At 52.3% G+C, this 16766-nt stretch overlaps 1 protein-coding gene across 1 annotated transcript; it reads right to left on the bottom strand.

The window, feature by feature from the left end:
- Nucleotides 1–174: 174 nt before the first annotated feature.
- Nucleotides 175–8178, bottom strand: KCNK16 (potassium two pore domain channel subfamily K member 16). The gene is made up of 6 exons (XM_001173879.5): nucleotides 7804–8178; nucleotides 4497–4611; nucleotides 3264–3430; nucleotides 2260–2425; nucleotides 1780–1920; nucleotides 175–606 (listed from the first exon to the last, which is right to left on the bottom strand). The coding sequence occupies exons 1-6, from the start codon at nucleotides 8014–8016 to the stop codon at nucleotides 479–481; spliced, it is 930 nt and encodes a 309-aa protein (XP_001173879.1). The 5' UTR covers nucleotides 8017–8178; the 3' UTR covers nucleotides 175–478.
- Between the last annotated feature and the right edge of the window lie 8588 nt (nucleotides 8179–16766).

Raw genomic sequence — 16766 nt, forward strand, 5'->3', positions numbered from 1 at the left:
TGTGGGCATCTGGCCCCGCCTCAAATGTGTGCGGGGTGCCCACCTGCTAGGCCTAGGCCAGGGAGAAGGAGAAAGCTGCTGGGTGACCGCAGGCGCTGAGGGAAGGGGCCCAGAGCCCCCTCACATTTCCTGAAATGAACAATGGGAGGGACTTCTGGAAACCGCACTCAGAGGTAGGAGATAGTAGAGACCAACTTTATTGTCTTGGGGCCCCTGCCTAAGTTCTTGGACTCGGGGGCTATCTCCAAGGACTTGCTGTCTGTCAATCTCAAGACCACCTTGGGCCTCCCACACCTCTGTCCTTTCCTTTGTACCCCAAAAGAGGGACCCCAGCTGATTGCCACTTGCCCATGAGCTTGGGAGGTAAGAGGAGCCTTAACCAAGAGGCTTGTCCACTCCTTGCTTCTGAGAAGGCCCCCGAAATCCCTCTACCTGGAGTGGAGGAAGCGTCTAGGCTGTGTGAAGAGTCCGTGGGTCCTCAGCTTCCCAGTCCTTTCTTGGATATGGGGAAGTCCTGGGGTGTGACTTGGACTCCTCTTGCTGCTGTAGAGCCTCTCCTGGGTCTCCTGCCTGGAGCCGCCTTGGCTCCACAGCCTTGCCTCAGACCTGTGCAGACGAACCCAGCCACATAGGAGCCCACTTGCTGTTGGATGATGGGAGAGGCAAAGGCCAAAATTTCCAGGCCCCGGGATGGAGTGGTCTAAATCTCTCCTGGTCAGGGATGTTGCAATCTGGCAGGGGAAAGGCCAGACCTGGAGAATGCATTCCTGAGAGAGGCCAGACGTTCATGGAGCTCACTTTCTGGAAGGATCCTGGGATCTGCTGGCTCTCTGGCTTCCCATGGGGGTGTTTGGAAAGGCTCTTGAGAAGGCAGGAGCCCAGAGGGAGTGATGAAGTTAAGGGGGTGGCCTGTGAGGGTCAGGGGAGGCCATGTTCAGGAAAGTGGGTAGGACACCCAAGAGGTCCTAAGCTTTGTTCACAGACAGCCCTGGACTTCTAGGCAAGGGGAGCTGGCGAGCTTTGAGAGGCAGCTCGCCTGCCCCTCGGCTGAAAGCTTCCTGAGGGCAGAGATCCTCTTTTCACTAAGATTGTTCCAAAGTCTCTGCCCAGGTCTCCCCTCTCTTTGATGCTCCCTGCCAGCCACTCCCATGGGCTCTCATCAACCCTGGGGCTATTCCCATCATAGCATTTTGGGCACTGTGTTGGGGCTGCCTCTTTGCTTGCCTAGCAACTAAAGGCACATCAAGGGCAGGCACTTCCACTGCTGTATCCCCAGACCCTGGCACAGACCCTGGCACAGCACCTGGCACATAGTAGGGGCTTGGCAAATGCACTGTGCACGTATCAAATGAGGCAAAAGTAAAGTCATCCTTTGTTTGTGTAAGGTCTCCTGGAAGGGGGCATGGGGAGGGCAGTGGAGATCTGGCCACTACCTTTGGGTGGAAGGCTGTGGCAGGGGCTCTGGGACAAGGGTACACCTCCCCATCCACACATGTCTTTAATCCTATCTCACGTCTCCTCTCTGTTACTTTCTTGGATATACCTGTCTCCTTTCTCTCTTGGGAGAGCTCCTGAGACCAGCCCTGGCTGAGAAGTGAGGGGGTTGGGAGAGGAGAAAGCAGGGCTGGAAATCCAGAGAGCAGATAGGGTGGGACTGGGGAGGATGAAAGGGGTTTCTGGGGCCCCCCCAGGGGCCTCATGCAGAGATGGGGATCTTCTGAGGCCTGGGGAGCCCACTGGGGTCAGAGGCTGCCCCATCCTTGACGCCGAGGCCCCTACTGAGCAGCCAGAGCTGGCAGCATCTGTGCAGAAGCAGGGGGCCCAGTGGGAGGATCAGCGCCAGCCACGCCAGGCCCAGGAGGATCCAGATGGCTGCCAGGCTCCGGTACACTGAGATATAATGCTTGCTGGGGTCTGTGCCTGCCAGGGAAGGGAATGGCATCAATGCCAGGGGTCTCAGGGCATAGCCACCTCCAGTTTCCATAGGGACCCTCACCAGCCAGGATGCTCTCTCCCTCTTCCTCATAACAAGGAACAGCAGTGGAGGTAGGTCTCTGCGGGGTGGTGATGGGTCCTAGACCAGAAACTTCTGAGAATGTTGCTTAGAATCCACAGTAGTCCCAGAAATCATTGGTTTGGCTCCCTTGAATGACCAAGGGCTATCTTATCCTCAATAGTTGTCCTCAGCTGACATCTCTCCATCCCCCAAATCCCAGTGGGCACCCCCACCCTGAGATAATGTGACTGCTTTGTTCTCACCAACAACATAGTCCCCGAAGCCAATGGTGCTGAGAGTGATGAAAGCAAAGTAGAAGCCCTCGCTGAAGCTCCAGCCCTCCACATGGCTGAAGACCATGGGTGGGAAGATGAGAATGACCAGCGTCCCCAGGGTCAGGAACAGAGCCAGGCCCAGGACTTGCAGTACCTAGGAGGGAGGGAGTTGGCCCCTGAGTCCACTTGAAAGTCTCCAGGATTGTATGAGGTTGGGGGGAGTCTGGGGTAAACATGGGAATGGGACTGGGCCATAGCTAGGCCCCTTTCCTGCACTGCAGACCCTTGAGGTGGAGGTTGTATCTATGTGTGCATGACCTTGTCCCACCCAGGGAAAGATTTGGGCAGAGGGATTGCGTTAGTGGGTCAAGAAGCGATTTGGAGACCCCTTTGGACTTGGGGATCACACTTGAACAGGCTCCCTGGGGACTCAGATCTGGAACAGAAAAGTATCATTGAACTGTCTGCGTACTTCTGGCCTTGCAAGTGGCTGGCCAAGGGTGGGCACTGGGGGCATGCTGGGCAGCCTGCAGAGCTTGTTTGCTACTGCACAAAAGGATGTTGGAGTTCTGTGATGACCTTGAAGATGTGCTACAGAGATCCCTCACTTAAAGGAGGACGGTGGGCCAGCTGCCAGCTCCTTCAGGGTGTTCAGCTGCAGAGAACCTCCTGGCCTAGGGGCATACCCTTCCTGGGAAGGCCACACCCAGTGCCTGATTGAGGCAGGTATGAAAACCTGGCTGGTTCCGCCCACTGTGGGACAACTCTGACAGCTCTCACATGCTGTAGAGCTCCTTGGGGCCAAGCCTTTGTAGAGCATGCATAGAAATCCAACTCCCTACTCTGCCCAACCCTGCCTTCACCCTTCCTCTTTCACAGGCATCTACCCCTAACACCATGCATGCCAAACTCCATCTCAGCATCAGCTTCTGGGGAACTCCACTTGCAACAGATCTGTCATAGCAGGCCTGTAAGGGAGTTAGGGGGCATACCTGGGAGCGCCTGGGCCGGTCCTCCCATCTCTCAATGGTGGCCAGATGGGCACGCAGCCCTGTGCCCAGGTGGTTGAGGAAGATCACGTTAAGCGGGATGCCCAACAGGGCATAGAAGACACAGAAGACCTGACCTGCTTCTGTGCTGGGTGCCAGGTTCCCATATCCTGCAAGGGAAGGGGGGCGTGTGCAAATATGGAGACTTCAGAACGCCCTCTGCTCCTCTTCCCCAGACTCTAGCTGAGGTTTGTCTGTCACCACCTCTGGGGGTGAGAAGGGGAAGCTCCCCTGTTCCCATGAACTCTGCTGGAATGATTTTTATTTATAGGACTCCTGCTCATCTTTGAAGGCCCATCTCAAATGACTCTGCCTCCATGAAGCCCTCCTGACTGCCAATTTCCTTCTCCCTTCTGGGTGTGGTTCCCCATAGTGTTTTATGTCATTGCTATGTAATTATCGACTTTGTTTTCTATTACTTTTTTTTGTGTATTTATCATGTTCCTTTTTGTTGGACTGGAAGTTCCTTGCGGGCTGAGCCTGGGTCTGATCCAAGTTTGTATCTCCCACCCCCAACTCCATCACTCTGCCTGGAATGTCGCCTGAGTTCAAGAAAAGTATGTGGAATTGGACTTAACTGAATGGTTGGGGTAGACCTGGATCTGATGGTTTCCTTGGGGTGGGATGGAGTGAGTTTTCTGGCCGAGGGGGTGTAGCAGCTGCTGTCAGTGCCCTGTTCCCTCAGAACACATGAGATACCACCTGAAGCTCTGGTGGACAGTTCCTGTATACAAATCAACCCCCGCTCCCAGTTTCTGCACATCTCTCTCTACCTGAGAGATTCTTCTGGCCAAAGGAGTATGCTTGGTCTATGGGAAGTTTCAAAATGCTGGGGAACTAATATACTCGGGACCAGCTCTCAACCTTTGAGGGCAGGAGTTGGTAGCTAAATGGCCCCTCATTCTTGTCCCTCGCTGGACTGTTCTGAGGAAGGGCTCTATCTAGCCTCTCAGAGGGTCCCAAGGAGAAGTGAGCTCAGCCACCCAAGCCAGTAATCTGCTAATTAATGCAAATTTCATTGCCGCCTTCTCCCTACTGTTTCACTTACCCACTCCCTCCCTGGGCTTCCTGAATAATCTCCTAGACAAACCACATCCTTGTCTCAGCATCTGCTTTTGGGGAGCCCAAACTAAGACAGGGGCCTTGGGGAAGCTCTTCTCTACCCCAGCCCTTTACCTATGGTAGTGACGACTGTGCCTGCGAAGAAGAAACTGCTGCCAAAGTCCCAGTTGCTGGGGTTGGTGGAGTTGCCTTTGGGGTTCACACCTTTCACCCAGGCTTCCATGATGACCTGTAGGGGGTGGCATGGCAGGGGAGGAGAAGGAGCTGATGGTTACTGGGCACCAGTTGTTGCCATGCTCTTGGCAGCATGCTTTTGTGTCATCTCATCTAATGATACTCTTAGATGATATTGTTCCCATTTCATGGAAAAAGGAAATGAAGACTCAGAGTGGCTAAGTGACCTGTGCAAGGTGACTGGACTCCAACTCCAGTGTCTGTTCCACTGTCTGTCCCACTGGCCAGGGCTGACTGAGGTGTGGGCTGCAAGCATGGGCTGGGGCGGGAGATGGGCCTGAGGGGTGAGGTGGAGGATGCTCAGGGAGGGGTCCCGTGGGAGATGCTGCTGGTGGCCAAAAGGATGACACGCACATCAGCTGTTAGAACATTGGGAGGATTTCAGGTTGGGTATGTCTGGAAGGGATTGCTGGGGAACACAGGGTTTAGGGACCACAGGGAAGCCATGGGCTGCCTGCCGTGAAGCTAATGGTGGGACAGAGAGCCCTGTGTTCCCTAAGTGTCCAGGTGAGTGGGCACCCTTGCTCTTTGCTGCTCTCTAGTGAGCCCCAGCCCTTGCCTATGGGAGAAATTCTAACGGAGGCCAAGACAAAGGTGGCACGTGTGAGTGAGTGTGTGTGTGTGTGTGTGTGTGGTGGTTTATATGTGATGTGTTGTATGCATGTGTTGTGCATGGCAACTGTATGTTGCACATATGTGCATGTTTGTATGTGTGTTGCATGTGTTTTTACAAGACCCAAACCTTCGCCAGCTCAAGCCTACAACACCTCCCTTCACTGCCCCACTGCTGACAACCTCCAGTCCCTGGGCCCAGCCGCCTTGGAGAATGGGCAGGGCTCTCTCCTCCCCTGCCCCAACCCTCTCCTCTTTAATTGTGGACTGTCTCAGAGCAGCAGCACAGCCTTGCCACCGAAGAGCCCCAAAGGCAGGAGGAAGCCAGGGACACAACAGTTCTGGCTTCCAATTCCTATGGGAACCGGTTCCCGCTGGCTGGGTGGGTGTGCTTAGATCAGGGCTGGGGTGGCCCTGGTGGGCCAAGCCAGTCAGGGCATCTGCGGTCACAGGCTGTCTGCTTCTCCTCACTTTGACGGGAACTGGCCTCTTAAGATGTGGACTTTGGCCTCCCTTTCTTTCCCACATCCACAAAGTGGCCAGGGCCCAACATTCCCGAACATGCTCGTTCTCTGGAGACCCTCACTTCTGGGGGCAGTACTCTAGTCCTGGGCCATCCCCCACTGCCAGCCTGCAGCCCTCATCCTGCTGAGGGTGCTGAGTGCCGGTGGGCGGATGCAGGTGGCCATGGGTTCTGACTTCCCAGTTTTGTGAACCTGGGCAAGCAGTGTTTCCTCACAGAGGCAATGTTTAATACTGCTTTTAATACTAGTTACTCAACTCGCCCTGTGCGTCCGAGAGTTCAACAGGAATGTGTCTTCTTCCAGAATCTCACCCCAGTGTTCTTCTGCCACCCAGCTCAACTGCCCCTGGCAAGGAAGGGTCTCTCCTGAGGCTGAGGACTCTCTGGGAAAGGGATGTCCTGTCTTCCCTGGGGAGGCCCCAGGGGCTAATCAGTGGCAATCCCTTCGGGGCTGCAATCAAGCGGATGGCCTCCTTTCGTCTTGGTTAGCAGAGCGAGTTAGGTTGCAGCTACCAACCCTTCCCACGCCCTCCAGCTTGGCTCTCACCTCCAATGCAGAGCTGAGGGAGGAGGAGATTTCAGCTTCTCCAGGGCCTCTGCCTTACTCCCAGGGTTTTGGGAGGCCCCTGAACTGTTCTCAACCCTGATGTGGTACTATGGTCGCACAACTTTGACTAACCTTATCCATCAGGGAGAAGAGAGTAAAACCTGAAGCTGGAGGCCTCACTTCCTGGTCTCTCACAGCTACAGAATGTTGTCTGTGACCACCCAGCCCACGCATCATCTTCTAGGCCAGCTGTTCTCAGTCTTCAGGGTCCTCAACATCACCTGGAGGGCCTGTTGACACACAGCCTGCAGGACCCATCCCTAGAGTTCCTGAGTCGGCAGGTGCGGAGTGGGGCTTGACATCTCCAGTTCTAACAGGCTCCCAGGTGATGCTGATTCTGGTCCCGGGACTACACTTTGAGAACTGCTGCTTCAGGTTGCATCCTGCCCCCAGCACTTAATGCTAATTTGTGCGGTGAAGACCCAGGGCTCCAGAGCCAGAGGCCTGGGAGTGAATGCTGTCTCTACCAGTAGCTGTGCAGCCTTGGTCAACGTATTCTACCTCAGTTCCCATCTACAAAGTGGAGATAGGGATTGTAATAGGTAATTATGAGAAAACACCTGTAACACGCTCAGTGTCAGGTGATGAGTGGATCGTGATTGGATTAAGCTGGTCATGACCACCCTGCTTCCCACTGTTTTAGGCACATTGTGAATGCTCAGTAAATGCCAGTTATCAAGGTGATTCGGCACTTGGTCTGTTCCTTTGCAGGGGATGTTGTCACTTGCTCCAGTGCCTATTTCAGATGCATTCACCTCCCTCCACAACACCTGGTTTTGTCTTGTTTCTGGGAAAGAGGAAAACAGAAAGGACCCAGGCAGGGGGTGACCCACTCTGTTACCAAGAGAGAGCCCCATTTGGGTGCAGTGCTGGCAAGCTCAGTCACCTTGGCCATTGCCCACCAAACCTAACTCCAGGTGCAAACAGGCCAGGAAAGGACAGCTTGGTGGTGGCTGCTCCTGGCATTTATCTGTGTCTCCCACCTGCAGCCCTCTGCCCAGGGATATGAGCTGGGAGAGGGCAGAAGGAGCTGCAGCCCTGGAGTTGGGGAAGGGGAAGTATGAAAGTGTGGGAGGAGGAAATTTGGACAGCGTTGATAACGCTGACATATAGTTCCCATTCATCCAGCAAGTGACAGCTTAGAGAGTGCTTTTAATCTGCTGTCAAATGTCTGCAGTACCGATATGGTTATTCTTGTTGCCTTATAGATGAGGCTATTTGGGTCCAGAGAGGTTAAGTGACCTGTTCAAGGTCACACATCAATCCAGTTGTAGACCTGGGGCCAGAATCCAGGATTAGATCTCACCAGGCTCTCTGTTCCCACCACACTCTTTTTCCAAATGGGGCATCAGCTCCTGGGTGAGGACTGTGGATCTGCCACAGGAACCCCATTCCACCAACCTTCCCAAGCCTCTCCATCCCAATCCCACATCGCTCCCCTTCACCTGCACAAACTGCTCCATGGCCCACTGGTCCAGGCAGGTGTAGTTCTCCAGGAAGCGCAGCTTCTCCAACTGAAACTGGTCCCTGGACTGAGCCTCCGCCTGCCTCTCTAGCAGCTGGAAGATAGTGGCACCGAGCAGCAGGTAGCAGACATAGGCCAGCAGCAGGGGCAGCACCCGGCCACCCCAGCAGCTGCAGAGCCCAGCACTGGGCATGCTGTGGCCAGGACCCTGCCAGGGCCGTGGGGCTGGCTATGGGGGAGAGGTGGGAAACAGGTGAGGAGTAAGCACCTAGGGGCCTGTGCCCAGGCTGCCGCCTGCCCTGCCCTTCTCCTCGGCACAGGTGTCTGGAGGCTGGGGAGACTGTTTGAACAGTGCGGCTCAGCTTGGCTGCACTAAGTGCTATGCTGTGAGTGCAAACAGGCCGGCCACCCCCACCTGGCCTTTGTTTCCATGGACAGCAGCAAGTCAGTGTCAGGGACCCTTCAAAGAGACCTACCAGGTTCTCCTGAGTGCTTCATGTCTCTCTCTCTGTCTCCAAGTTGGATAGATGTTTCTGGGCTAAATCGGATAGGTGTGCTCACTCTGTCCAGGCCCCAGTGGGCTCTCTCGGCAGCCCCCAGCGTCTTCACCCTTGAAGGCTGTAAGACCCCAGCTTAGGAGCTGGGAAGAGGTCAGAATGGGTATGAATAAACCTTCTACTCAGTTGCCTTGGCTACAAAATGGGGCAGGAGAATTGAACTGCCTATTGGGGGAACCTCAGGATGAGTAAACTGCGTGACAAATCAGGGCAAAGTAAATAGACAGGTGATTGTCTCACTCAGCCTGATGGTAAGAGTATCAGGGTTGATTCTGCTGATAAGTTGGATGCATTGGTTTTATAACTCTTGCTAATTTGTCCTGCATGAAGCCCTCTAGTGGGTTACCTTCAGAGGCTATGTCGGTGAAATATATGTGTGAATTAAAAAGAAACTATAAGTATATCCTGATCCTGGGATGGTAACAGTGGCTCTCTCTGAGTGGATGGAATTGAGAGTGCTTTCCTTTCTCTTTGCCTGTGTGTGTGTGTACACATGCTTGTTTATGTACATGTATAACAGCTTTATACAGATATGATTCACATGCTGTATCGTCCACACATTTAAAGTGTGCAATTCAGTGGGTTTTAGTATATTCACCGAGTCTTCAAGATCCAGCCCTGTTGCAACATGTAACAGTACTTCTTCCTTCTTTCTGGCTGAGTAATATTTCATTGTGTGGCTATAACACATTTGTTTATCCATTTGATTTCTAGTTGATGGACATTTGGATTGTCTCTGTTTCCTTCTATTAAGAACAAAGCAGCTATGAACCTCTGTGTATGAGTTTTTTTTGTGGACATGTGTTTGCATTACTCACAGGTACATACCTAGGAGTAGAATTTCTGGACTATCTGGCCACTCTGTATTGAACTTTTTGAGGAACTGCCAGGCTATTTTCCAAAGTGGCTGAACCATTTTATATTCTGACTAGCCCAGGGCGAGGATTCCAATATCTCTGCTGTGTTTTCTGCTGTTTGCTTTAATGAGCTGTGGCTGCAGACACTGTGAGTTGCCTGCTGAGTATCCTTTCCCTCCTCCCCAGCTAGCAGAACCCCGGCTTTGTAAGTGTCAACCCCAGGTAATTGAGCATAATTGGTCTAAGTCATAGTGCTAATCTTGCTCCCCTCTGTCTCAGCCCCTGAGAGCAGTGAAGTCACTGAAGACCCATAAGACAGTGGGCAAGAGGGCCAGGCTGAGGAGAAAGCCAAACAAGGCACCACAGTCCCAGCCTCAGCCTGGTTCCTGGGAGCTCTGGCAGGTGAAGTGCACCCCAGTGAGTCCCAGCAGGGGAGCTGGGCCTTCATATCCCCACATTAGTCCGTCACTCATGCATTTCTGGCTTTGCACACGTGCAGGAAAGATGGCTCCAGGAGCTTGTGGAGAGACCTCTGAAGGAGAGCCCCAGGTGCAGCCTAGGCCACTGGGAGAAAAACACATTAAAGCCGGGGGAGGAGACCCCAGGGTCGAAGCGTCCCCTGCACCCACTTTCCCAAGCTCCCTTGCAGCTGGGGCTGGCCACGTGCCCAGGTCCAGCCATGATTGGGCAGAGTTGGCTGAGGAGGTTTGGGCAAAATTGTTGTCTGTAGACCAAGGGTTCAGCTGCAGCTGGCCCCACATTTCTGCCTCTTTCTGTCTGGACCTGCTGAGCCATCTTGTGTCCCTGAGGGAAAGGTCATGGGCACTGCAAAGACACTGGACCAATTCCTGCACACACCTCTCTAGATTTCTTTTTATATTAAAAACATAAACCTTGTTTCAGCCACCATTAGGTATTATGTTACTTCCCAATTGTTATTATGAGTTTTTGTTGTTGTTCTTTGTTTGTTTGTTTCTTTGTTTTTTTGAGATGGAGTCTCACTCTGTAGCCCAGGCTGGAGTGCAGTGGCATGATCTCAGCTCACTGCAACCTCCATCTCCCGGGTTCAAGCAATTCTCCTGCCTCAGCCTCCTGAGTAGCTGGGACTACAGTTGCGCACCACCATGCCTGGCTAATTTTTTGTATTTTAGTAGAGACAGGGTTTCACCATGTTGCCCAGAGTGGTCTTGAACTCCTGAGCTCAGGCAATCCACTCGCCTCGGCCTCCCAAAGTGCTGGGATTATAGGGGTAAGCCACTGAGCCCGGCCTGAGTTCTTTTTAAAAAACTGTTCAAGGCTTATTTGAGTTGGAAGGAATCAGAACACACTCCAGGTATTTCTGGTAATTAGACTGTGTGCTGTAGGAACTGGGGAGCAGCCAGGGTTCTGGAGCCTCCTAGCTTTCCACCAGCAGCGTGGCCTGACCACTCTCTACTCGCCCCAGGTGCTTCCCGTCTGCCGTTTCTCTGCCTTGGGGCTCCACTCCTGGCTGACCTCCTGGCATCTGGTCAGATCCATGCCCGTTGCCCTCTGCTTCTTTATCTTGGTATCTCTTGGCTTAAATCCTTTATGGATGGACTAAGTGCCCAAGAGTGCCTTTTCATGGTGGCTACTCTACAGGTGTCTGGTGGGCTGAGGATGGCCCAGCCTTGGATCAAGCAGCTCCCTCAGCTGACCTGCCCCAGCCCAGGGGATGGGGGCATCACACATATAGGTACCACCTGGAAGGCACTCGCCGTGGCAGATACGGTGGCCTTTCTGTCCAGGACAAGCAACAATTGTTTTTGTAATAAGGAGGAGAGAACAAAAGAGAGACTGCGAGAGAGAGAGGGAGAGAGAGCTTGTAGAAGATAAAAGCTCTCTGCACCAGAGAGGATGTTCCCATCCTGCCTCCCTCGCTTCCTGCCTTAACTCGTTCTACACACACTGACTGAGTGCCCTCCATGTTCTGGGACCTGATTCAGCTACTCTTCCTAGTCCACTGTAGTCTTGTGAGGTCAGCGCTTGGTCAAGATTAGGAGAAAAACTGCAGGGCTGCAGAGACCTCTCTGTCCAACATCTCCCTACGTGGGCACTACTCTGCTGTGAGCTCTGGGTGGACACCAGGCATGATTTACAATCCCTTTCAGGGAATTATTGCTGCTAATGGGCAGAGCCAATTTATGCTTCCCAAGGGGGAGGGCAAAATCAATTAATGGAGAGCCTGACATGGCCAGGCCTGATGACAGAGTGTGGCCTGACATCCGGAGGTGATAAGGGACTTTCTGAGGCTGAACTAATAAGGAGATTGGGGAAAAAGAAGAAAAACAACACCCCCTCCCCATCTGCCCAATCGATTTGGTGTACAATGGGCAGAGAATGCAGAGTAAACAGAGCAGCTGGGCACGAGCCTCTTTCCATCTGAACGAGCCCGGAGATAAGGACTGGACAGGCCGCCCATCCCACCATCAACATAGGTATTCGCTATGGAGCCCCTCAATAGACATATCCATATGGGTGAAAAAGGACACTTTCCAAACCAGAACACAGGGGAGAAGATAAGGCCCACCTGCCCCAGGTGTGTGCCTTGTAGTAGAAAGGGCAAGTGGAGACAGAGAGCACTGGTTTTAGATGCCAGCTCCCTAACTGTGCCTCCCAGATAGTTTGCACCACGTGGCTGGAGCGGCAAGCTTTGGATGTGGGAGCCTGGGCTCCCGGAGTCTCCCCCACAGCGTCCTACGTGGAGGCGGCGGTGGCGCGGGTTTGTAGGGGTCTTTGTGTGTCCTCGTGAGTATGATCTCAGAGGTGGGCCAGCTCGTGCTGTGACCAGCAGACAGACCAGGGAAAGCTGAAGGGTGATTCAAGGTAAAGCCTTGAAACAGACAAACAAACACACCTGTTACTAATTTTGCTCAGAAACTGCATCTTTGTTTTTTTTAAGGAGCAGGATTCCTCTCGCACATGAAATCTTTCCCAGAGCCCCAGTCTGAAGCCTACTTAAGAGTGGAGCTCTGGTTGAAGTAGGGGCAGAGGGCTCCTATTTCCACCAGCCCAGAGAGTGTGATTTCAAGAGCCCTTACTTGTAATTCTGAAATGGATGCCCTTGTCTAAGTTGGACTTCCCTCAGCGCAGGTCCCAAGACACAATGCGGGTGTGTGTGGTTCATCTGGGACCTGATCCCAGGATGCGCAAACAGGGGAGTGGGGAACAGAAGGCAGTCGATTCAGGGTGTGTTTTCGCACAGGTGACTATTGCGGGCAACTGGGGCCCCATCCTGCTGGGGACCTCTGGGAGACTGTGCAGAACACACTGTAGAGTTGTTCCACAGAGTGGCAAGGAAGCTGGGGTGTATATCTACCAACTCTTGTCCCTTGTTAATTGAAGATTGCTCCTGGGGAGGTTAACTCCTGCACTGCCAGCCTGCCCTGCCTGTGGGCTGAGAGCACTCCTGCGGCCAGAGAGTCCCTGTGGGTAGAAAGATGCAGGTGCTTAGGACAGAATGCTACTGGTATAGATGGAGACTTTCCACAAATGCTGCACGTGACCTCCAGGCGGGCTGGGGGGATCTGGCAGGGCACTGACGCTGTCTGTCACAGGCTCTAGTTCTCCACTCCTTTGTCTGGGTCACTGTGGTTTTGTCATTCCTGCAGGGAAATTGCTCTTCTGTGAACCTTAATGAAGGAGTGGTCAGCTTGTCCTGGCATATTAGGTCGGTGCCCTTGGAAGCATGACAAGAGTGGGAAGACCATACCCTCATCTCTTGATGGCCACTCAAATTGAAAAAAGAAATTGTTTTTATTTATTTATTTATTTATTTTGAGATGGAGTCTCACTCTGTCGCCCAGGCTGGAGTGCAGTGGCGCAATCTCAGCTCACTGCAACCTCTGCCTCCCGGGTTCAAGCAGTTCTCTGCCTTAGCCTCCCAAGTAGCTGGGATTATAGGCGCCCGCCACCATGCCTGGCTAATTTTTGTATTTTAAGTAGAGATGGGGTTTCACCATCTTGGCCAGGCTGGTCTTGAACTCCTGACCTCGTGATCCACCCTCCTCAGCCTCCCAAAGTGCTGGGATTACAGGCGTGAGCCACTGTGCCCGGCCATGAAAGATATTGTTAAAAGATCTGCTGGCCATCCCCTGTTAACGAATCTCCCTACATCCCCTCACCTCTTCAGACTATAAGAAAAACCCAGAGCTTTGAGAGTCATTGGAGCTGCAGCAGCAAGAAGCCTGGGCTGCTGTGAGCCAGGATGTGGATGAGGGGTGCCGCCGAGACAGGGAGGAGCAGAGCGTCCCCAGGGCCTGGGAGAGATAATGAGCCCAGAAACCGGAGGAGAGACAGGGCCAGCTGCTCTTGGTGTGTGAGGGTCCTGGCAAATATTTTTTTGTGGAGGGACCCCTGTGTGTATAAACAATTTGATGAAAAAAATTTAGTACCAAATTCATGAGCCCATGTGAGGTATAATAATTGATTTGTGTAGATTTAGAATAATGACAGAGAAGAGGCACTTAGGCATTTGTTTATTGTCTAATTGGTTCCCATGACGATTCTTTGTCCTATGGTGGACTGTTAAGAGTCCATGAAATCAGCATGTTAGCGCAGGTCTGGTGGCCCAATCCCAGGTAGTGCCATAAAAGAAATGCCACACCAGCCAGCAGGAATGATCTCCTCATTAGGCTGCTTTCCTGGAACCAGGGACTGACTAGGAAGCCCTAAAACAGCTTCATGGGCATGAGTCCTAGAGCACTTTGGGACATCTGGTCAACCCTATGCATGCACTGGAGAACTTCCTGAAAGAAGAAAAGGGAACTGAGACCCATATGAGGCCTGGACTATGTTAGGGGTGGCCTGCATGGATGACGTTGTTGGTCATAGCTGGTCCCAGCACCAGAGGGAGACTTAGAAAGTTTCTAGCAAAGCACGTCAAAGCACAGGTTCCCCCTAAAACATGGGGCTAAAGGCAGGGGGACTGCTTGCCTCAGTCTAAGGACAGTGATGGAAAAGACAAACCCAGGAGATGTTTCGGAGAAAAGATAACAACAGCATCCCACACCTGGGGCCAGAAGGGGAGGGGTGCTGGCCTGGGGAGAGGCTGCCCTCCTGAGATCAGGAGCTGAGTGAATGGAGAGGGAAGAGTACCAGCTGGCATGCTGCTTGCTCTTTGCTGAGTTCCCTCTCAGTGTGGGTGAAACTGGCTCAGCCCTGCTGGCTGGCATGAGGCCATGGAAAACCCAAATAAAGCAGTTAACTCTGAAAAGGTTGCTGCTTCCTCCTATTCCTTGGGAGATGCATTCAGGGCTACACTCAGAGGCCACTTTTCGCAAGGTGAGGAGGAGCTTGTATTCAAGGAAACACTGCTTTTTCCTCCCACATTTGACACATACGTTTTCAACTTCCAACATTCACAGCCAACCTCTCTACACCTGCTCTGCCTCGGAGCCCTGGCAGTCCCTGGACACGTGTTATGGAAGGAACACAGTCTCCCCCACATGCTCACATGGCCCAAATCCCCACAAGTCCCCTTTTTGCCAAGCTCCACGTCCTTTGCCTCTTCCCATCACCCAATACCCAACCTGCCATCATTGTCCTAAGCTTCCCTTCCCTGCTTCTCTCTTTGCACCTTGCCGGGTTCTCACACTCCCACCCACCTTGATAGTGAGTCCAAGCCCATCCTACCCCACCCCCAACTCCTTCTTCTTTTTCTGAGACAGGGTCTTGCTCTGTCATCCAGGCTGGAGTGCAGTGGTGTGATCACAGCTCACTGCAGCCTTAACCTCCTGGGTTCAAGGATCCTCCCACCTCAGCCTCCCGAGTAGCTGAGACTACAGGCGCTTGCTACCATGCCCAGCTAACCCCAACTCCTTCTTAATCAGATTGTCTTGCTTACTTGTTTATTGTCCCTCTCTTTTTTTTTTTTTTCAGAGAAGGAGTCTCGCTCTTGTTGCCCAGGTTGGAGTGCAGTGGCACGATCTCAGCTCACTGCAAACTCTGCCTCCGGGGTTCAAGTGATTGTCCTGCCTCAGCCTCCAGAGTAGCTGGGATTACAGGTGCGCACCACCACACCCAGCTAATTTTTGTATTTTTAGTAGCGATGGGGTTTCGCCATGTTGGCCAGGTTGGTCTCAAACTCCTGACCTCGTGATCCGCCAGCCTCAGTCTCCCAAAGTGTTGGGATTACAGGCGTGAGCCACCATGCCTGGCTTGTCCCTCTCCTTCGTTAGAATGTAGGTTCCAAGAATGCTGGCACTTTCTCTGTCTCTGTCACCTCTGACTCCTCAGAACTTAGCACAATGGATGGCACATCCTTGTCAAAACAATGACCAGATGAATGAGAAATGCTTATGTTTAAGGAATTACAAGGAGCATTTTTTCTGCCTAGATTTGAAACACACACCCATTGCATTTTAAAAAATGTTTCTGTCTATTTACTTTATCAACTGTGCCATACCTGGGGCTGTTTCTATTTGTTTTTTCTTTTTTTTTTTTTTTGAGACAGAGTTTCACTCTTGTTGCCCAAGCTGGAGTGCAATGGCACAATTTCGGCTCACTGTAACCTCTGCCTCCTGGGCTCAAGCGATTCTCCTGCCTCAGCCTCTGAGTAGCTGGGATTACAGGCACGCAACACCATGCCCGGCTATTTTTTGTATTTTTAGTAGAGATGGGGTTTCACCATGTTGAACAGGCTGGTCTCGAACTCCTGACCTCAGGCGATCCTTCTGCCTCGGCCTCCCAAAGTGCTGGGATTATAGGAGTGAGCCACCACACCCGGCCTCTATTTCTATTGATTGTTTTTTCTCCTCTCATGGCCCATATTTTCCTGCTTCTTTGCGTGCCTGATTATTTTTTAATGGACACCAGACATTGTGGATTCTATATTGTTGGATGCTGGTTTCTTTTTGGTTTGTTTTTCATATTCCTTTAGATATTTTGAAGCTTTGTTTTGGGACTCATTGAAGTTACTTGGAAACTTACTGGAAACAATTTGACTCCTTTGGGGCTGGCTTTTTAAGCTTTGTTAGGTGGGACCAGAGCAATCTATCATCTAGGACTAATTTGGCCCCACTTCTGAGGCAGTACCTTCTGTGTCTCTATACAATGACTGTTTTGGGAGGTTTCTCCACTCTGGCTGTTGGAAACATGAACTCTTCCCAACCCAGTGTTATCTCAGGAAATTATTCCACCTGCTTCCTCCTGGTGGTTCTTTCCCCTGCCTTGGGTAATTTCTTCACATGCAGATGTTGATCGGTAATTAGCTGAAGACTCAAGGGTAACCCTCTGAAGATCTCCAGAGCATGCTCTCTCTCTTTCTCTCTCTTTTTTCTCCTCTCTCTCTCTCCTTCTCTCTCTCTCATCCCTGGGACTCTGCCTTGCAAATTTAAGCCACTTTGTCCTCCTTGGATTCCCAGCTCCATTTCCTCAACTCAGGGAAACCACTGGGCTCTACCTGGTTCCCCCTTCCTGGGCTGCAGCCTGAAAACTCACTGCAGGCAGTAAGTTGGAGCAATCATAGGGCTCCCCTCACTTGTTTCCCTTCTCTTGCGGATCAGTCATAC

The sequence above is a fragment of the Pan troglodytes genome, chromosome 5, assembly GCF_028858775.2.
Source record: "Pan troglodytes isolate AG18354 chromosome 5, NHGRI_mPanTro3-v2.0_pri, whole genome shotgun sequence".
Classification (NCBI taxonomy): Eukaryota; Metazoa; Chordata; class Mammalia; order Primates; family Hominidae; genus Pan; species Pan troglodytes.